The 19,170-nt window shown below is 57.1% G+C and overlaps 10 protein-coding genes across 11 annotated transcripts; 5 read left to right on the top strand and 5 right to left on the bottom strand.

Annotated features, from left to right (window-relative positions):
- Positions 1–1,315: 1,315 nt before the first annotated feature.
- On the top strand, positions 1,316–3,404 carry IUM83_17301 (Golgin subfamily A member 5; the record flags this gene model as incomplete). Its single annotated transcript, XM_067942243.1, has 4 exons — positions 1,316–1,397; positions 1,463–1,602; positions 1,673–2,035; positions 2,109–3,404. The coding sequence occupies 4 exons, from the start codon at positions 1,316–1,318 to the stop codon at positions 3,402–3,404; spliced, it is 1,881 nt and encodes a 626-aa protein (XP_067782345.1).
- Positions 3,405–3,698: 294 nt separating this feature from the next.
- IUM83_17302 (uncharacterized protein) lies at positions 3,699–4,614 on the top strand (the record flags this gene model as incomplete). Its single annotated transcript, XM_067942244.1, has 2 exons — positions 3,699–4,063; positions 4,137–4,614. The coding sequence occupies 2 exons, from the start codon at positions 3,699–3,701 to the stop codon at positions 4,612–4,614; spliced, it is 843 nt and encodes a 280-aa protein (XP_067782348.1).
- A 134-nt stretch (positions 4,615–4,748) lies between these two features.
- IUM83_17303 (Pleckstrin y domain-containing family M member 2) lies at positions 4,749–7,730 on the bottom strand (the record flags this gene model as incomplete). Its single annotated transcript, XM_067942245.1, has 2 exons — positions 4,749–5,769; positions 6,211–7,730. 2 exons carry the CDS (start codon positions 7,728–7,730, stop codon positions 4,749–4,751), a joined length of 2,541 nt encoding a protein of 846 aa, XP_067782347.1.
- A 232-nt stretch (positions 7,731–7,962) lies between these two features.
- IUM83_17304 (uncharacterized protein) lies at positions 7,963–8,481 on the bottom strand (the record flags this gene model as incomplete). Its single annotated transcript, XM_067942246.1, has 1 exon — positions 7,963–8,481. The coding sequence occupies one exon, from the start codon at positions 8,479–8,481 to the stop codon at positions 7,963–7,965; it is 519 nt and encodes a 172-aa protein (XP_067782341.1).
- A 53-nt stretch (positions 8,482–8,534) lies between these two features.
- Positions 8,535–9,347, top strand: IUM83_17305 (Zinc ion binding protein; the record flags this gene model as incomplete). The annotated part of the gene is made up of 1 exon (XM_067942247.1): positions 8,535–9,347. One exon carries the CDS (start codon positions 8,535–8,537, stop codon positions 9,345–9,347), a length of 813 nt encoding a protein of 270 aa, XP_067782340.1.
- Positions 9,348–9,778: 431 nt separating this feature from the next.
- On the top strand, positions 9,779–10,048 carry IUM83_17306 (uncharacterized protein; the record flags this gene model as incomplete). The annotated part of the gene is made up of 1 exon (XM_067942248.1): positions 9,779–10,048. The coding sequence occupies one exon, from the start codon at positions 9,779–9,781 to the stop codon at positions 10,046–10,048; it is 270 nt and encodes an 89-aa protein (XP_067782344.1).
- Positions 10,049–11,046: 998 nt separating this feature from the next.
- On the top strand, positions 11,047–12,852 carry IUM83_17307 (Major Facilitator Superfamily (MFS); the record flags this gene model as incomplete). Of its 2 annotated transcripts, XM_067942249.1 has the most annotated exons (2): positions 11,047–11,922; positions 12,034–12,852. In XM_067942249.1, the coding sequence occupies 2 exons, from the start codon at positions 11,047–11,049 to the stop codon at positions 12,850–12,852; spliced, it is 1,695 nt and encodes a 564-aa protein (XP_067782342.1). The 2 variants fall into 2 exon arrangements, with proteins under 2 accessions (XP_067782342.1, XP_067782343.1); XM_067942250.1 differs by having other exon boundaries at positions 11,047–12,852.
- Positions 12,853–12,975: 123 nt separating this feature from the next.
- Positions 12,976–14,565, bottom strand: IUM83_17308 (GPI transamidase component; the record flags this gene model as incomplete). Its single annotated transcript, XM_067942251.1, has 1 exon — positions 12,976–14,565. One exon carries the CDS (start codon positions 14,563–14,565, stop codon positions 12,976–12,978), a length of 1,590 nt encoding a protein of 529 aa, XP_067782350.1.
- A 751-nt stretch (positions 14,566–15,316) lies between these two features.
- On the bottom strand, positions 15,317–17,118 carry IUM83_17309 (GTP-dependent nucleic acid-binding protein engD; the record flags this gene model as incomplete). Its single annotated transcript, XM_067942252.1, has 5 exons — positions 15,317–15,738; positions 15,803–16,095; positions 16,190–16,303; positions 16,404–16,697; positions 16,769–17,118. The coding sequence occupies 5 exons, from the start codon at positions 17,116–17,118 to the stop codon at positions 15,317–15,319; spliced, it is 1,473 nt and encodes a 490-aa protein (XP_067782349.1).
- Positions 17,119–18,109: 991 nt separating this feature from the next.
- Positions 18,110–19,123, bottom strand: IUM83_17310 (CCT domain; the record flags this gene model as incomplete). Its single annotated transcript, XM_067942253.1, has 1 exon — positions 18,110–19,123. One exon carries the CDS (start codon positions 19,121–19,123, stop codon positions 18,110–18,112), a length of 1,014 nt encoding a protein of 337 aa, XP_067782391.1.
- Positions 19,124–19,170: the final 47 nt, after the last annotated feature.

A 19,170-nucleotide genomic window follows, 5' to 3' on the forward strand; every position in this document is an offset into this window, starting at 1 on the left:
GAGCGCGGGTTCTTCTCCAAACGCGGAGAATTGACGAATGGTCAATTCCAAAAGATTGACGTGCGGAGACCCCGCGCGTCTAACCTTAAGGGGGGGGGGGGGGTAACGGGGTTACACGTACAAGTGGCTACAAGCCACTTGTGATTTTAACAGATAAGATATCTGTTAAAAGTTCTAGATACTTCCTCACATTGGTGTAAGGCACACCAATGGATACATTGAAGTGGGCCACCACAATGAGTGGTCCACACATACCCAAAAGATCCTATTGGTAGAAAGCAGCATCTTTCTACCAATCAGAGACATGCATATTGTCGGGGCTCTGACAGCCAGCCGCTGTCAACCCCTTTCATAGATGATAAACAGTTTTAGCAGAATTAGGAGGAAGATCAATTTACAAACAATACAGTTCTCATTTTACCTTAAACTAGCTACTTGGTGTTTTATTTGATTTATGTTATACTTGTGGACTCAAGTATAATTAATTCAAATTATTAATAAACTCCTACGCTTCCTCATACACGTAGCGCGACGTGTAAGCTAAAGTAGTGAGCCAAAGTAGGCCCACTACACTTACGCAAGTTGTAAGTGCTGTCACCTGTACGATCAGTTAGTTAAAACACCGCCCACGCCGCCCTCGGACCTCTCAATTATGCAGCAGGCGTTCAAGAGATGCAAGGTGGTCAAGCGCACGAGGTACGCTGACATCGCGATCGTTTTTGCCACCTCTAACGAAGGTGATATTTTTTCTGCAGCGAAGCTGGTCTACTCGGACCTTTACGAGTGTACACAATTTCTCAGTGAACGGCAGTTCGCGTTTCCCTGGCCGAAGGCGACGGATTGATCAAAAACACGGGGGGGGGGATTTGCACGCAAAAATCAGCTCGTTCCTCACACACACACACACACATCATCATCATCACTGAGTCGGGCTGCGAGAGTCCCGGCGAGATGTTTGGCGTCACCACGCTACTGAGTTCATCGAGAACCATGTTGGCTTCAACAAGTTCTACTTCGACCGGCCGTCCTATCTTATTGTTTTGCCCTCTAGGAACACGTGTAACACACGTGTGCTGGTGGGTTGCTGCTCGTAGGTGCTCCTTTTGGGACGGACTGTGCTGATGGGTTGCTGCTCGTAGGTACTCCTTTTGGGACGGAGCTACAAATCAGTGCTCCTTTTGGGAAAAGCTTGTAAAAACAATCTAACGTTGTTTGAGGGTGGCGCCTCAAATAAGACATGGATACGCTTTAGTATAGTCCCATCTATGTGCATACTTTGCTCAAGAGAACGCCACGTCAAAAGCCAAGAACGAGCATGAACTGGGTAAGCTCGTCGCTGGAGCTCGCGGGCTCGCTGCTGGAGTCCGTGGATCAGCAAGCCGCGCTCACCCTCGCCGGTATGCCTCCTGTCTCTAGTGTCTCATCTCTCTCTTGCTCACCCATCTCTCGCACCTTGCACCAGGGACGGAGGAGGACGAGGAGGAAGACGCGGGGCTGCTCTCTACTGCGCGCATGAGTCAGTCGTCCGAAGGGAACGCGTCCAGCGCAGCGGAAAATGAGGAGCCGGAGAACTCGCCAATAGAGGAGGCTCCAGTGTCGACGGTACGCTGCTGCGGACTCTGTGGGGCAGTGGGGGCGGTGAACTGACAGTGTGGTACATTCGGATAACTAGGACGGAGCGTCGAGTAGCAGTTCCAGCCAGGCGAAGACGACCGTCAGCGGCTATACGAAGAGCACGCCGCCGCTGTCGGGATCGGGGAACAAGCTCGCGGGCTTCGTGAGTGCTATCTCCACGCAGCTGGAGAATGTGTCGTCGGGCAGAGGCGGAGACCCGCCGCTGAGCAGCAGTGGGTCGCAGTCTGCTTCGACGGAAGAGTACTCTCGACTGCACAAGGAACTGGCACGTGTGAAGAACGAGCTGCGGTTGAAGGAGAAGCAGCTGAGTAGCACGCAGAAAAGCATGCAGATTTGCGAGGAGGAACTGGTCGCGCTGGAGCAGGAGTGCAAGGAAAAGATCGCACAAGTGCAGCACGAGGTGCGTGTGCTGTAATGGCTATGAGCACTCTTGACTTCAGGCCCACACGACACTTACATTGTTGTGTTATTAGATGTCTGTCATGCAACAGGACAAGAATTCAGACGAGCAGAACTTCATCCAAGCACTGGAATTGAAAGATAACCAGGCGCGTGCTATGAAAGCCGACCTAGACGCGCTAACCGAAGCAAAAGCGCAGTACACAACGGAGATTGCTTCGCTGAAGGCAGAACTGGCCAAGGCCGTCGAGTCGAAAGACACGTTGTGGACTTCCGCCGCGTCGGCTAACAACGAGTCTGAGCAGCTCATCGAGTCGCTCCGCTCAGAGTTGAAAGACACCTTGGCGGCAATGAACAACCTGAAGCGCGAGTACGCCGAGTCGAAAAACACGATGTTTTCTCGCCAGTCACAGCTAGAAAGCACTAACACCGAGCTTGTGAATAATGTGGCGAATCTGGAGCGAGAGCTCGCGAAGGCGAGAGAGGCTGCGTCTGCTGCTTCTCAAACGACATCTGGAGGGGTGGCAAATGCTCTTGCAGGCTCAGGGCCAGCTCATTTTGGCACGAATACCAATTTTGCGTCCATGAACGATGACTACCGACGGGTGCAGCAGACACTGGTGCTTACGAAAAAGTCATTGCACGATGAGTCAAGGAAGAATGAGGTTCAGAAGCAAGAGATCATTACACTGACAGAAGAAGTACGTCGACTGAAGCAAGCACTCGAGGTCGCCCAGGAAAGTTTTTCGAAACAACTGGAGGCCACGGTTCTGGAAAATGAACAGCTGAAAGAGCAGGTGAAACAACTAGCTTCCCACACCAGCGCAGCGGCGGCTGCAAGCGGCGAGCTGCGCATCCAGCGTCTGACGAACCGGTTGATCGAGAAGCAGGAGACGATCGACTCCTTGCGCAGTCGCGTGACGACAATGGACGTTCGTCTCCAGGATGTGCAGTTGCGTGCCCAGCGCGCCGAGGAGAAGCTTGCTCGGATGGAACAGAACGGCGGCATCGACGACATGGAAATGGCGACCCCAATCGGAAAACCTGGGAGGGGCGGCATGCGGTCGCGGTCGAATCGCATGGTTCACATGATCTCGCGCGTGGCTCCTGTGGTCGAGCGCAGCCACCGCGTGGTGACGGCTCTAGATGTGCTGGACCGCTGGCTGCTGTTCCTCGGGCGGGTGTTCCTGCAGGCCCCGTTCGCGCGCCTGGGGATGCTGTGCTACGTCGTGCTAATCCATTTCTGGGTGTTCATGATCCTGAGCTTCCACACGAGCCATCTGACCGAGGAGATGCAGCTTTCCACAGCTGCCGAGAACGCCGTCATCGAGCCAGGGGAGGACATGATCCCAGGAGGAGTAGGTCACTAAACAGAAACTCTTCTGCCAGAAGTATTTACCAATTGAAGCGTGAAAAGCTCACTTCGACTACCCAAACCATGCGCCCGTATCAAGCAAGACATTATCACCAACTTGTACATCGGTGTCACCAACCGACGTGATATGTATCCAGTTCATATGACATGATTTCAGTATTGGCGTACCCCTAGCCCTATCTAGCTATCTTTAGGAAGTGTGGCAGCAGCCTTCAGCGGTCAGTACCTATTCCTGTCGTCATTCCGACACTCTCCACGAGTCAGCGACGTCAAGCGACATCAATTGCCCATGAGCCCGACGCCGGACGCGCCCGTGTCCACCGCCAGCGAGGGCGTCGCCAGCACGAGCTCGGTGCACGTGGACTCGAGCGCCACGGACGCGGAGATCGCGTGGCTGCGGCGCTGCCTGCCCATCTTCGTGCAGCCGGACGTGGACATCAAGAACCGCAACGACCTGGTCAAGATCTTCTTCCGCTTCGAGCGCGACGACCAGTCAGGCCACTTGCTGTGCAAGCTCTGCATCGTGTTCGCGGGCGAGTCCAGCTACAACCGCGTGCAGGAGGAGATCGAGAACTCGCTGGCCACGCTGTGCTACCGCACCTTTAACCGGCGGACGTACAAGCGCACGGCCGACATCAACTACATGGAGTTCCGGTGCGTCCACCTGCGACGCTGCTGCTCCGTGGGTGCGTTCATTTGTTTTACTGATACGTTCTGTGTTGTGCAGCAATGTCGACTTGGACCCGAACGCTGCTGTGCCCTGGGCCACCATCTACTCGCAGGACCACGGGGGCAAGCAACAGTGGGCACAGGGCGAGAAGAAGAACCTCGGCGGCTGGTTCTCGCTCATGCACCACTACAACGCCGAGGTGGCGCACTCGGACTGGAAGCTGCACCCGCAGACGCACCGTCCGTACATTTACCTCAACACGTGCAACCACATGATCGGCGAGCAGGACAATAACCCGAAGCTCAGCAAATTTAACTGGATCGACTACCCATTCCAGCAGGGCGACGGAGACGACGCCTTCCGCTACGTCGTGGACCACGTGCCTACCAAATGCAACCTCTACTCGTACTGTTGCTTCTGGCGCGCACGCAACGGTGGCGGATGGTGCGATCGTCATCCTGGAGGCAAGTCGGTCTCGAGGGACGGAAAGTCTATCTACGTGAAGTATCCTTCCACCACCATGACGGGTGTGTAGCAGCATTCAGCAATCTCATTTCCCAAGCGGGATGCAAAGTGCAGTATTGTACATGTAACGAAAACAAGGGGACTTAGATGTATTTCGCCGTTGGCTTGCTCCTTCGTTAAAGAGATTGCTAAAGTGACAAATTACTATCCAGCGGCTGGTGTCGGGGGTGCGGTGGCTCCTTGTGGTTGCTCCGGCTCATCCTCGAGCTTGGCAGCCACACTGCGTGCCATTTGCTGAGCTACTTGCTCATTCTCCAAAGCAGACGACATTGAGGAGGAAGTCGGTGAAGCTGCACTGCTTGAATTGAAGCCCGTTGGACCAGTAAACTTGGTCGCATCCAGCTCGCGCACCTTCATCCACGTCGTCCACATTTCCTCAACGGAGATCGGAGCCTGCTCGAGTAGCCATCCCATTTGGCGTCGAGTAGCGTCCAGCACAGGCTGGAAACCCATTTGCGTCGCCCCTGAGTGCACCCAGTGTAGATCCAGCAGCATGAAAGCCATGGAATGCAGCATGAAAAAGGCCTTGGGGTCGTCAAACACGCGCCAAAATGGCGTGCGGCTCACGCGCTCAGCTACTCGCAACTTCAGCACGACGGCCGGCGAGGTGTCGCCATTTGTCTCCACAGAATGCAACACAAGCTTTGTGCAGACATCAGGCGCCTCGTCCAGCATCAGCAAATGCATCATCATACGCATAACATTGATGCTCGCAACCGGGAATGGGTAGCGATTACCACCAGCTACCGCGTTACGCTCCATCATCGCATGCGCTTTCTCCGGGTACTCCTCCACAAAGAATACAAGGCATTCGAGAGCTAACACGCCACCGCCACGGAATCCACCGAGAGGGTTATCCGTGTGAAACCCACTGCACTTCCAGCGCGGCGATGCCAGCATCGCACTCACATCAATTCCGCCCACTTCGCTCTCGCTGTTACTTGAAGCCGACAGCGTTGAGTCACCTTCTTCAACCATTGAGTCCTCGGGGACGAGAAGTGCATCCCAGAGTCGCTTGAGCAGAGCTACGTGGGTTTCATTCGTCATATCGAGTGGTTCCTCCATGCGGAAGCGAAGAGTTTCCAAACGGCGAACCTTTTCACGCAATTTGGAGCGGCGAGAGCATAGCTCACTGCGAAAGTCATGGAGAACACGCTCTTGTTCTCTGAACAGCATAGCAACCACTTGAACAGCTTCCTCAGCATCGCGTGTTTTGTGGCGTACGCCACGAGCGTCAGAGGGTACCCCTAGACTGCCACCCGGGAACGTGGACAAATAGTCCTCATCTGGCATCAAACGAGAGCGAACGGATGTGCGGTGTTGATATCCAACGGGATACTTGCGGTAGCTTGCATCTTCAAATTCGTGGAAGCGCTCTCCGTGTCTTCCTCTCAGAAGGAGAGGAGCCAAACAGTTAGCCATCGCGTACACGGTGAGCCCATTCTTTTCGGCGTGACGGGGCTGTAGTGCAACCGATACCCAGTGGCACAGCCGCTCAAGTAGTGGTTTGCAATACCATGGAAGATCATTGATAAGAACCACAAGAAGTGCCTTACACTCTTCATCAGTCATTCCGCTACCGGGGCGACCGGCACAAACGAGGAACCTGTCCAAGCGCTCTTCTGTGAGGAGTGGATCAGGCAGCTCCCAAAGATACTGAAGCAGAATCGCCACAACTTCGTGAGGGTCCACAGCCATTTTCCGGTGAAATCCACCAAGCTCCTCAATGGTATCACGCAGTTCCATGACGTGATCGGCTTGCAAGTGTGCCTGAAACAGGCCTGGCGAATCGACGTGCTCGTAGAGGTAGCAAAAGCAGGCCTCGACCACATCTGGAAGACCCAATGCGGTTTCAAACCGCGCCATGCCACTTAGGAACGGGTTGCACAGCACATCAAGCAAGTCGCTGCCGAAAACGTCGTATTCGGGGTATCCAAGCTCCAAAAAGCGAAGTACGGCAGTGGCGGCATCCTCCATCTTCTGGGACTGCGCAGCTTGCTTGAGAGTCTCTGACAGTGGATTCCCTCCTTTGCGGGTATTGAACGCCAGTCGTAGCTCATGGTGTGAGACGAGCTTTTCCGCTAGCAGCTCCGTCTCGTCATCAACCTCGCAAAGACGTACACGACCACTCACCATGTCTTCCGGATCGATGAGCTTTGGTGCCTGCTTCTTGATCTTGCGGGCCTTAGGCCGAGGTAGAGGACGAGAGAACGGGAGTGTTTCTGGAGCTAGATCTAGACGCGGGTCGTCGATCAAGAATGCAAACGGCAAGTCGTCTAGCCCCGACAGGAGGTTTAGGAACATTTTGATCTCGTCACGCTGGCGAAAGAGGGCGAACTCAGTGTAGTACGATGCCAGAAGGTCGATATTGGTCTCCGACAGCACCATGCTGAGACTGGACTGCAGCACGTGTGTGTTGAGTGCTTGGCGAATAAACGCTCGCGCTTTGCCTTCATCGGTGTGCACGTTCGTGAGCGCGTTAGCCGAGCGTACCGCACCAACTAGACCGCGCACGTGCCGAGGGAGATCTGCCTCGACACTGGAGGTGACAACCTCGCACACTTTGCTGTTCGAGGAGGACGTCGCCCCTCTCGGAGCGGCGGCGGCGGCGCGGTGCATGGCCTCCACCATTTGCTTCTGGCGGATGGCTTCCATCCGCGTGCACGTCCACTTGACGACGCCGAAGAACTTGACGGTGGCTCCAGTGCCCGAGTCTTCTGTCTCCAGGAGGCGCAGTCCATGGGAGATGCAGCGATCCAGCTGCGTGCACAGCAAGTTCACGACTGCCTGTCCGTCGTTCAGCAGCAGCTCCCGGACGTCATCAGTGCTCTCCATCATAGCCGCCTTGGGGCTGTCGTTGCTGTCACTGGGCGGGGCCGACGAGTCCGTACTGTCGTCCATTGAGCTGGAGCGACGAGGGATGCTGCCGCCGCCGCCCTTCTTGGCGTCCATGAAGAGCTGCAGCCCGCGCACGGCGCTCTCCAGGTCCTCGAGGATGATGCCGCGGTGGCTCTTGGCCTGCAGCTGGCGCTTGGCGCGGTTGCGGCGCCGCAGTTGCTGCTGCTCCTCCGTCTCCTCCTCGGGCTCCCCGAGCACGAGGTTGCCCAGACGCGCGAAGAACTCCATGCGACCTGCGACTCCAGCAGTCCTCGATGCCTTTCACGCGCAAATCTGGAAATGAAATGAACGGCGACCCCTGAGGATCGCGAAAAGATCCAAACGCCGTTTCTGCCTTTTAGATCGCACGACCGCTGGAGGACAATCCACCGCCAACTATAATATACCATGGTAAATTACCGTTGGTATTATAACACGAGTCGGTGGTACATGTCGTGCAAGCTTCATCTCGCGCTAGTGCTTAGTCAAACTGCTGGCGCAGCGCCATCTCGGTCTCGGACTTCCAGCCGCGGAAGTCCGACCCGATGCCTGCCTGGCCCTTCACGCGCTGGTTCTTGACCCGCTCCTTGGCGTCCTTCTTGTCGCGCTTGGCGGGCTGCGCGCGACTCGCTGGCGGTGGCGGCCGCTTCCGTTCGTTCCTTCGCGTCTCCGCCTCCTGCTGCTGCTGCTGCTTCTGCTCTCGATCCTCCTTCTCCTGCTCCCGACGCTGCGTCTCTCGCTCTTCCAGCAGGTCGAAGGTCTTGACAGAGCTCGCCGGCTTGGCGCTGGACTTGGGCGCGAGGTACGAAGCCGTGGACGCGGACACGCTGGACAGCACGCTGTCGGCAGACGGCAGCAGCTGCGTACTACTGGACGCCTGCTGCTTCTCGTCCTGGCCCTGCTTGTGACGCACCGCGGGGCTCGTTACCTGCTCCTGTGCATCGCTCTCACTTCCCTCGCTGCTGCTGCTCGCGTAGTCGTCGCCCAGCAGGAAGGACATGCCACCACCCGATTATCAACCAATACAATACAATTCCTATCGCAGTTTGCAAGATGATCGACACGGAGACGACGGCGTGGCTCAAGGGGGAGCTGGTGAGCGCCCTGGGCTTCGGCGAGGTGGACGAGATCGTGGCCTACATCACCAGCACCTTCCGCTCCAAGCAGGAGGCGTCCAGCTACCTGGTGGAGCTGCTGGGCATCCCGCCCGCGCGCGCGGAGCACATCGGCACTCGGCTGTTCCCGCCAGCGCCGTCGGCGGCGGCTACGCAGGGGCTCGTGCCTCGTCCCACAGCAGTAAACTCGCGCCTCAAGCCCAGCAAGAAGGGCAAGAAGGGCGCGGGCAAGGCGGCGGCGCTGCTGAACAACGCGCTCGTCATCAACTGTCTGCGCTGCGGCCGCATCGAGTACAACGGCGCGCGCCGCTGCGCGTTCTGTGACTCGGAGCTGCGCTACGAGGCGGACGCGGCCACGGCAAACCACGCCGCCCAGCAGCACATGGAGGAGCTGGTGCGCCTCGACGAGACGGGCGCCGAGCGCACGCGCGTGCTCGACGCCGAGCAGTACTTCTACGACGAAGAGCAGGTGGGGCAGCGCCGCGAGGACGAGGACGTCAGCAGCAGCGGCAGTGCTCGACGCCCGATCACCATGGCGCTAGACCTGGACAACAGGCAGTTCGTGGACGTCAAGATCGCGCGCAACGACCAGCTCGCCAAGGACGCTCGAGAGCTCGTGGACGGCGTCCAGCGCAAGATGAGCAGGGGTAAGCGCGGCAAGGGCCAGCCGACGGAGACACCGTCGCACTCGGGCGGCATCCGCGAGGCGCTCGTGGTCGTGGACGACTCGTACAACCTGCTCTTCGTGTAGTGGCGAGCAAGCTAAATAATCCACGCCCTCATTTGGCCGACAACCTCGCAAGCGCGTGGCCTGAAACTTACGCCCAAACTTTCGTGTCCGACCGGGCGCCAAGCGCCAAAAGTGGGCGAGCATCAATACATGCTCGGAGACTTGGCAGCAAGTCTCCGGTCATCTTGGTGAGTCTGGTGGCGGTGCTGCTGCTCGGTCAACAAAATCGCGCGCGCCGAAGTGCGTCAGTGCTCTTGAGGTGTCGCATGCACTATTCGGTTGGTGTAGCGCGATGGGCTCGATATATGCGGTTTTGCGCTGCGAGAGGACGTCGCGCGGGTGGCGGCACTTCCAGATTTGCCTCCTGCAGTGCACCCGCCCCCGAAGGCCCGAGCGAGCGAGCGGCCGCGGTCGAAGAGCGATCCCAGCGCAGCGCCCCCGTCCTTCCTGCCATGTCGACGACGGTGAGCGCCAAGGGCGTGAACGCGCTGCAGCGCCGGGTGGCCGAGCCCGCCGGCCAGAGCGCGACGCCCGCCAACCCGCTCTGGGACTTCTACGCGTGCGGGCTCGTGGACGAGAACGACGACTGCTCCGAGGGCGAAGACACGGAAGACGAGCTGGAGACCCAGGACTACATCCTGTTCCAGCGCCAACGCGCACAGGCGCGTCTCGCCAACGCGTGCCAGCGCGAAGCCCGCGTCATGCGCGCCGCCAAGCACTAATAGACCAGCACAGCACGACCAAATACCATCGATCAAGGCGACCGCCACCACGGTCTCGGCCGGCGAGCTCTCCCATGCGTAATGTTTCATGAGCTGTAGACTACGAACGAATAAATAGATAAATGGGATTCTCGCGCTGGCTGGTGGCCACGCGTCGCATTGTTGGCATGCATCGCATGCTCGGTCGTTGCCGTCGGCGCAGGGCTCGCTCGGTTTCCTGCTCTGCGGTCTTGCCGTGTCGACTCGACACCGTCGAGGCGGAGCTTGCAGCACCGGGGTCGCTGGGTTGATATCGCATGTTCAACCATGATAGGGTTGACACAACATGTGAGCGGGCACCAACTGCGAGGTCTTCCTCGGAATCCGTGGAGGCGTCAAATTGACAGCGAACTAAGGCAGCAAGCTGCTTCGCTGACCTATCCCGGAAGTTCAGCTTCCGACGCGCATCGTTTCGCTGGATGCACCGGGGTGACAACAACCACGCGAGCGTGCAGCAAAGCGTACGGCCCTGAAGAATTTTTCAGCGAAACGAAGAGAATGCTGTCTCAGAGCGAGTCCCAGCGTCGCCTCCATGGAGGCCGTCGCGGCGAACGTGACGCGAACGCGCATGCGAGCGGCTCGTGGAGGCGCCTGGCAGATATCTCACAAGCTTTTCACATGGCGTCAAGGCTGCATCGATGCCGTCCCCAGTCAGGAACAGCCCTGACATCGGAATGAGACGTTTCGTAAGGCTCCGGTGCTCGAGCTGCCCGGTGCTCGAGACGCCAACCGCTGGCACGTCGATGTCGACGAACTGCATGAACTGCACGATGTAGGGGCTGAACCTGAGGGGGCGGACCAGATGGCTACATTACTCGCGGCCGTTTCGCCTGATTCTGAAGCAGACTGTGATTGGCTCCGACGCAATCCCATTGAATCAGAGTCTGATTCAGACACGCACGAGCCCGCTCGACTCGCGCCCTCGCCACTGTTCTCGCTCCCCGCCCGCCCGCTTCGCCATGGCCGCTACCGCCTTGTCGCGCGTCCACTCGAGCTCCACCGGCTACGGGGCCGTGGACTCGCCGCCGTCGTCGCCGCTGCTGCCGTCCAGGCCGCGCCGGCACTCGTCCGAGTACTTGTTCAAGTTCCTGGTGCTGACGCAGGTGTTCATGTACCTGGAGGCCGGCGCCGTGCCGTCGCTGCTGCAGCAGTTCACACTCACATTCCGACTGAGTCCACAAGAGCAGGGGCTGCTGGGAGCCATCGTGTACATCTCCATCTCGCTGGCGTCGCCCTGGTGCAGCACGCTCTTCCGCCGCATCGATCCGCGCCAGCTACTCGGCGTTTCGCTCGTGGTGAACAACCTGGCGGTGCTGGGTCTCGCCTGCGCACCCACCACGGCCTGGTACTCCAAGTCGCTGCTGATTTCGCTGCGCGGTTTCGTCGGGCTGACGCAGGCCTTCAGCTGTGTGTACTCGCCGTTGTGGGTGCACGACTACGCGCCAAAGGCGAAGCGCGGCACCTGGATGAGTTACCTGCAAGGCGCTGTGCCCGTCGGAATTACGCTAGGCTACTTTGCGGGCTCGGTTACGATTTGGCTGGCATCAGAAGGACCAGAGGCAGCCGCTACCTCATTGCAAGGTGTAGTGACCGCTTTGTCCAAGGCAGCTTTGGGGATCAACGCAAACACCGACCTGGTTGACGGCGTCGACGAAGCCTCGATGAGGCTATGTCATGGAATCTATTGCTGGCGCTGGCCGTTCCTGACTCAGTTTGCTCTGATCCTCCCGCTGTCTATCTTGATTTTTTTCGTCCCGCGGGAACACATTCGACTGCGCGCGACTCGCCGCCGCTCCATCGTTATCGTGGACGCGGACGAAGATGAGGATACCAGTGTTGAGCAGAGCTTGCCAACTACGAATGATGATGAACACGTTCTAATGAGCCACCCAGGGGACAGCAGTGTTTCGGACGGCTACAGCTTCCGATCATTGGCATCGCACGAGCTTGAGGAGAGCACCTCCAGATGGAGCAATCTCTGGCTACTGTTGCAGCACAAGGTGTACGTGTTCATTGTCATGGGGTTGTCGGGGCTGTTCTTCGTGGTTGCGGGTGTTCAGTTCTGGACGACGCTGTACTTGGAGACCAACACGGACGACTCGATGTACGAGATTCACCTCTCGTATCTGCTGGTGAGTGGTACAGGGCCGATCATGGGCGTGTTCTTTGGAGGCTGGCTCATCGATCAGTTCGGCGGATACTCAGGCCCGTATCATCAAATGCAAGCTCTGCGTGTGTGTATGGTTCTGGGCGGTGCTGGATGCCTGGCGGCTTTGCCTGTGTCGTACGTTCACAACACATTCTACATCGCGATATTCCTCTGGCTCATGCTGTTCTGCGGAGGTAGCATCCTGCCAGCCTGCTCTGGAATCGTCATCTCAGCAGCACCACCACGGTTGCGCCCCCTGGCCTCGTCGGTGGCGTATGCGAGCTACAATCTGTTCGGGTATGCAGCATCTAACTACGTTCCTGGTCTGATCATGAATTTCATCATCGACCCGAGTGCGGACGCGGATGCTGGTGCTAGTGGTCTCGGAAGTGTTGGATCATGCAACGCTGCCTGCACCTATCGTATCGGGTTCCGTATCGTTCTGCTTTGGAGTGTTTGGGCTTTCTTTTGCCTCACCTGTGGCGCTATCGAATCTGGTCGAAATTACTCGGCGACTGTCACTGCTCACTTCAATGGGCACAGTAGAAGCAACGGAAAACAACAAACGATGGCAACGACGTCCTCACATCAGCCAGTGTTCAAGAGCGTCGTGTAAACAATGACAACTAAAGTACCCAGTGCCCCGTGAGCCAGATCAAATGCGGGTCCCGAGAGAAGATAGATAACGTACGCGAGCGACATCGCGTATATTTATGATCGTAAACACGCGTGTTTGATTTTACTTGGCCGTGTTTGAGCTACTTGTCATCATTTGCTTTAAACGTGGCGCCTTACGCAGGAGTGCGTTGAGCATTGTTCCCACAAAGAAGGCCACCACCGTCGAGGTCATCGTGATGACATTGTACGGCATACTGAAATCGGGCGTTGGCAGCGGCACAAGTAGCGGCTCTGTGAACAACGTGGTAGTGAAAGTAGGAGGCTTACCACAGATCAAAGCTTCCTGAGCACCAACTTGCACGTTGAAAGTAGCTACGCCCGAGGCAATATCAAAGCCACGATTGGCGTCAGGCGGGTGCTCCGACAAACGCAGGAATGCTTTTTCCATCTGGAGCGAGAAAACCAGCGTTGTGTTCGCTGGCAGGAAAGCCTCAAGGCGCAACTGGTTGGGACGACCGCGCAACTCGGCGGGCACAAAGTTAAACGTTTGGATCATGTCCTGCGCCTTTTGTTCACTACCGCTGGCAGTCGCGCGAAACGTGTGAAAGTACACGCGAAGAAACCACGGAATGACATCATGGTAGGTTACGTGCATGCCACAGGATGGATGGTTATTCTTGAGCTGCACCGCGAATCCGCCACTAACCTGGCCGTAGCCAGTGACGAAACGATGTGCCGACACCACATCTTCTTGGGCCGTGTAGCTGCTTTTGGAGGAGGCTTTGTCGGCTGCAGCTTTCCAGTCTTCGAACCATGGAGTAGATAGTGACACGGGATGGTCGCGGAGGTCACTGGTCGCCATATCCGACGACTTCGTATCTTCCGTATGAATGACACTTTCTTCAGCGAGCGGGCATGCACTAACGTCCGCGGGTTGCTCGTTCGCAAAGAATAAGGAGCCCAGACTCCAGCGCGCCTTGTTGTACTTGCTGGGGCTCAGAACCGTCGTCAAGTGTTGCCGAAGCACCCACGTGTCGTCCGCAGTCCTCGCAGCAAACAGCGACAGCGACAAGTACTCCCCGGACAGTGCATTAATGGGATCAATAAGCGCCCCAAGACCAGAAACCGCTCGGCATGGCAGCATTTTGAGCCAGGGTGTCAAGTTCTCCGTGCAGAGCTCCTCGCGAGCGAGCGAACCGTGCAGGAACACGAGCGCGGGGTCAGTGCTCGTCGACGGGAAGGCGCCTAATTCCTCCGGAGTCGAGCCTGGCAGCAGCCCCGTGACAACCGTCTCGTCCATCTGGTTCAGGGAGGCCGAGAAGATACCGCCCAGCTCCGACGTGATGCCTCGCCAGCGCTGCTGGACGTCTGCGTCGCCTCGAAGCGCCACTTGCAGCCGCGTGCCGAAGGGCGCATGGGCGAACCCGGACCCGTTGAAGCTCTGCGCTGGTCCATAGCGCCAGTCCGCGTATCTGCCGACGGAGAAGGTGAGGTGCAGCGACTCGGCGTCGTGTTTCTCGAGGATCTGGCGCAGCACGTTGGGGAAGCTCGACGCGGCGGTGGGGCTGGAGCGCTCGTCCACGGAGAACTCGAAGCGGCCGAGCACCTGGTTGATGGCAGGGAGGGGGCGCAGCGTCAACCGCTCCGTGAACGCGCCGAGGGCTCCATGGAGCAGCGAGAGCAGCAGCAGCGCGACGAGCGGCGGCGTCATGGCGCTTTTGCGTTGTGCTGGTTATAGTCTGGTGCCAACACATTGGTACGATGTACCGATTGATTGGTACACCGTGTTTCTAATGAAAAATGAGACTGCGTCAAACAAAAAGTCACCATTCGGAGTTTTCGAGATAGTCACGTTAAAGTTGACCAATCAAAATTCTTGTATAACCAGGCATCAAAACTATAAGCTAAAAACACTCGTAGAAAGCAAAACCAACTCTAAAGCGCTTATATTTTACACGAACGTTCGGATAATATACATTATGTTCATATAAAAAAAACAGTGAGATCACACGCCCAAGTAAAATCCATTTCGACTGATGGAACTCCACGAGTTCTTAACTTTTTCTGACGATCAATAGCTTAAAAGAAGCACAAGACACATTCATGCGGTTAAATCGCGATTCGTACTACTACAGTAGTACTTGCGAAAGGTCAATAAGATGCATTTTCACGAGTTTCGTAAGCAACTTTCTGTTTGACGCGGTCACAAATGCTACGACTACTTTCTACCTCACTGTGTCGAAGTTAACGTTCAACTTTTACTATGGGGTCCTTCACGGGCAGGGCTGCCGATTATGGAATTTTTATTTATCTGTCGTCGTGTCCTTCACTAAATGATGAGAGGAAACGTAGGAAGACATCGCATAAATAATGAGACAACTACACATGAGCGAGAAAATTATGCGATAATGAAAACAATAACGAGGCCCAGTGCATCTTTCACCGCGTGTATTCTCTTCGTCTTAGCGAGTTGCGTCGTCCACCGTGCGCGCGTCCCAGTAGCCGCTATTTTGACGTAGGAACAGGATCATTTCTAGCGTAATGGGCTGAAGGCTGTACCTTTCTTGGCCGAACGTAGTGCGTGCCATGCTAAAGTACCTCTCCGCAACGTTAGAAGTGGGCTCGATGCAACTCAAAAGCTCATACGTCGCTTCCTTGGTGGCAAGGCGGCGACGCTTCTGCAGCTGCTCGACAAATGAGCCTTCGTCCTCGCTTGCGTCTTTGTCGCTGCTTCCATCACCAGTTCCTTGGCTCACTTCGTCTTGACTGCGAAAAGGCTCCAGCGCAGCCTTCTCACCGCGCTTGAGGCGGTTAACGTTTCCACCAAGAACGCGCACGGTGCCAGCCTCAAAGTCAGGGCTATGGACGATTCTGGCCCGGGGTCCTGCACCATGCATACAACAATTAGTCTTTCACAAATAAGATCATTTAAAACCAGAAAAACGCACCGATGAACTTCTCGTAGTGTGGCTTGATTGTGAGAAGCCCGTCAAACCAGACACGCGCACCAAGCAGTGTGACATCAGAGCGTTGCAGCGCCTTCGAAACAGATTTGATCTTCTTCAGGTCCTTGAGAAGATCTCGCAGGCGTCGGTTTGTTGCCGGAGGAGGCAGATAGTCGACAAGGTCGTCGTCGCGCGCGTCGAGGTGCTCGAGAAGGTCGAAGTGCCTGTCGACCATTTCAAACGTCGACGACCACCTTGTGTCTTGGCGAATCACTGGCCTCAGAGTTGTTTTCAACCTTTTAAATATATCACAACCAAAAACAAATTATAGAAACGTCACAATATTAGCAATTCTTTCCCAGAAGCAGGTAAACATCACTATTTGCATACCGTAGTTTAGCCGATTGAGTGAGCGTGCGCACCTTGAGCATCAAAGACTGCACTAAGTCCAAGTCGGCGCTGAACTGCTCCATATCGGCTTGAACGGCTAGGTTCAGTCTGTGACTGGCGCAGCCCACAAGGGGGACGCCCATAAGCGTAGCTAGCAAGCGATTCACAGAGCAATTATCCGCCACCACAAAAAGGCACTGGGTTAGCTGCTTACCGAAATCGCGGGGCAGCATGTTCGCTAGGAACTCCATATGACCGCGAGCCGAGAGGTCTTCCTCGAGCGCGTTCAGCAGCGGGGGCCACGCAAAGCAGCGGCGTCTTCCTGGCGCCTTTAACTTCGTAGCAGGCGAAGACGGCGATGAAGTGCTCGGAGGCGTGGGTCCACCCGTCGAAAATGAGGCCGAAGCGGTCCAGGATCTCGGCCGCGATCGAGCGTTCCACAACCCTAGTGAGGCTGTTCATGGCATGGACTAGTGTTTCTACACAAATTGGGTCACGATTAGAGTAACTAGTCCAGAATAGACATCACAAATTGTAGTTAGCCTTTATACAAATATGACATGCATCGAACATCATTACCGTCTAGCTGCTCGGTTCTCGCAAAACGTGAGGGGCAGATTGTTCTTGAGAATCCAGTCGAGCCATCCAAACACGTTGAGAGCTGAGCGGCGGACGTAGTTCAGCATTGAACCCGTCTCAGCCGTTGATGCCGACAGCATCACTTCCTGGTAGTCAGGATGCTCACGGCGTACATGCTGCATGAGGTTGCTGTAGCCGTTGCGCCGCGTCTGCTTCCGTACCGTGCCGCACCGACATCGATAGTACTCGAGGATGACCTCGTCTCGGTCATCCCGGCACGGACGGAAGTAGAACCCGGTAACTTGGGCCGGGGAGAACGCGGCGTGACGAGGGTGAGAGGCGACAGACATGACAGCTGGGCTGGAGGAGGATGTGGTGGTGGTGCGAATTGCTCAAAACTGAGAGTGAGCTCGCGAGCGATCTGTGGGCGGCTCAGTGAACACCTGAGGGGTAGCAGCTGGCTGAGAGAATGGTTGGAGCGTAGCGCTTGTGAGTTTTGTTCGATTGCTTGGTTGGAGGTGGAAATAATGATAAAGAGGGTTCAGTCATAAGTTATGACAAATGTTTGCGATTGCTAATAAATTATCAATACGGCACAGGGAGTCGTGGTCATAAATAATTCCATGAATACATGCGAAATTACTGAAAAGACCATGCCATAATCGGCAGGGGGCAATCAACTTACTCTTCCACCACCGTGGAAAGCACAAATGTACATTTTCCACATGACAATCGACCAGCCTGGTCTCAACTCGCGGCTGGGCAGCATGGATCCGCTGGTGCTGGCGAGAGGATTACTTCCAGCCGGCGACGCAAGTGCAAGCTTGCTCAGTATGAGGTTTTGGTGTCGAGGCAGCCGGCAGGCAGGCATAACAGGCTGCCTGAGACGGTCGTGGGCTTCAACTAGGGCACGGCCAGCCTGCTGGGTGCATGGACACCACCAACTGCGCCGCAAAACACGGGCGCGATGTTGGCCGCAGCCCGCGAACTCCGCGGCGGACCTCCAGGCCATGGCGGCCGCCGTGACCTGGGTGGGCAATGTACCGCGGTCTCCACGTGCCGATGGGCAGCGCAGCACATCATCCACGATTGCTGGCTAGGAGGCCACCAAGTCGATGGGGGAACTGGCGCCGGGAAGGTGATCGATCTTTCGGCAGTGCATGGCGGCGTGGATAATGCGGAATTCTTTTTTGATAATGCTAGGGCTGTTAGCGTCTGGCTCGCGTCGGAGCTACGTACACATGCAGTTGGGTCGGTCCCAATGCCTTCTCTATACAACTACACTTTAACGGGCGGGAAGCAAAGCAACGAAGAACAGCGAACGGAGGCGCGCCTCCTTCCTCACGTGTAGCTCAGGAGCTGGCACAGCAGCTCCTCGTCCTCCTTCTTCACGAAGCGTCCCTTGACGCGCAAGCGCGAGTTGGCAAAGTTCTTGCGCACATCGTAGTCGACCTTCTTGGCCCACACGCGCCGCTTGCGCTTCTCGAGGAAGCGCTCGATGCGTTTTCTTCGGGCCTCGGGCGAGTAGCTGCCGATGTACTTGCCCTCGCTCGAGGGCGAGGAGCCTTCCCTGTGCTGCTCGCTCTCGTTGGCCGCCGAGATCTCCATGCGGATGAACTCCTCCAGGTGCTGGCGGCCCAGTCCGCCGTACTCGCTTCCTTCGGACGAGCACACGGACGCCAGGCGCATGCGCTGCTTGTAGTCGCTGTCGTACCACGTGTCCTCCTCCTCGACACCCGTGGGGCTGCAGTCGCGGCCCAGGAACGACTCGTCCTCCTGCACGCGCGACAGACTGCTTGGCTTGTGCTTCTTGCCGTAGGACGACGAGTAGGTGCGGTCGAACGACGACGAGTGCTCGCGATACCTCATCGAGCTGCTGCTGCTGACGCCGCCGCGCATGGGGATCGAGATGGGTCTGCTGTTGGACGAGGAGTAGCTGTCGTTGTCGTCCTGGTTGGAGGCCGCGGCGGCCACGAGCCCGTCGAATGGCGAGCGGTAGGCGGACCACGCGGGGCGCTCGGGGGCCTCGTCGCTGGCTTCGCTGGAGTCCATGTCCACGTCGCTGCTGCTGCTGTCGGCGTCCTCGCGGCCGGGGATCATGGACGTAAGCGGGCGGCCCTGGATCTTGTGCTGCAGGAGCGACATGGACGAGCTGTACCCGTCGCCGCGCGGCTGCAGGAAGCTCGACGAGGGCAGCGAGCTGGCCACGCCCGCGTCGAACGCCGCGAAGGCGCGCTTCTTGCTGGCGTGCCAGGCCGAGGGCGGCTCGGCCGCGTACAGCGGGTTGTCGGCGAACTTGCGCTCGTCGGGAGCCGACAGGCTCATGAGCGTCTGCGCCACTTCGGACTCGATCATGGCGCCGGAACGGAGGGGTGGTGGCTGCTGGGGCTGCTGGGGGCTGC

Source organism: Phytophthora cinnamomi (genome assembly GCF_018691715.1).
Source record: "Phytophthora cinnamomi strain GKB4 chromosome Unknown Contig107, whole genome shotgun sequence".
NCBI classification, from domain to species: Eukaryota; Oomycota; class Peronosporomycetes; order Peronosporales; family Peronosporaceae; genus Phytophthora; species Phytophthora cinnamomi.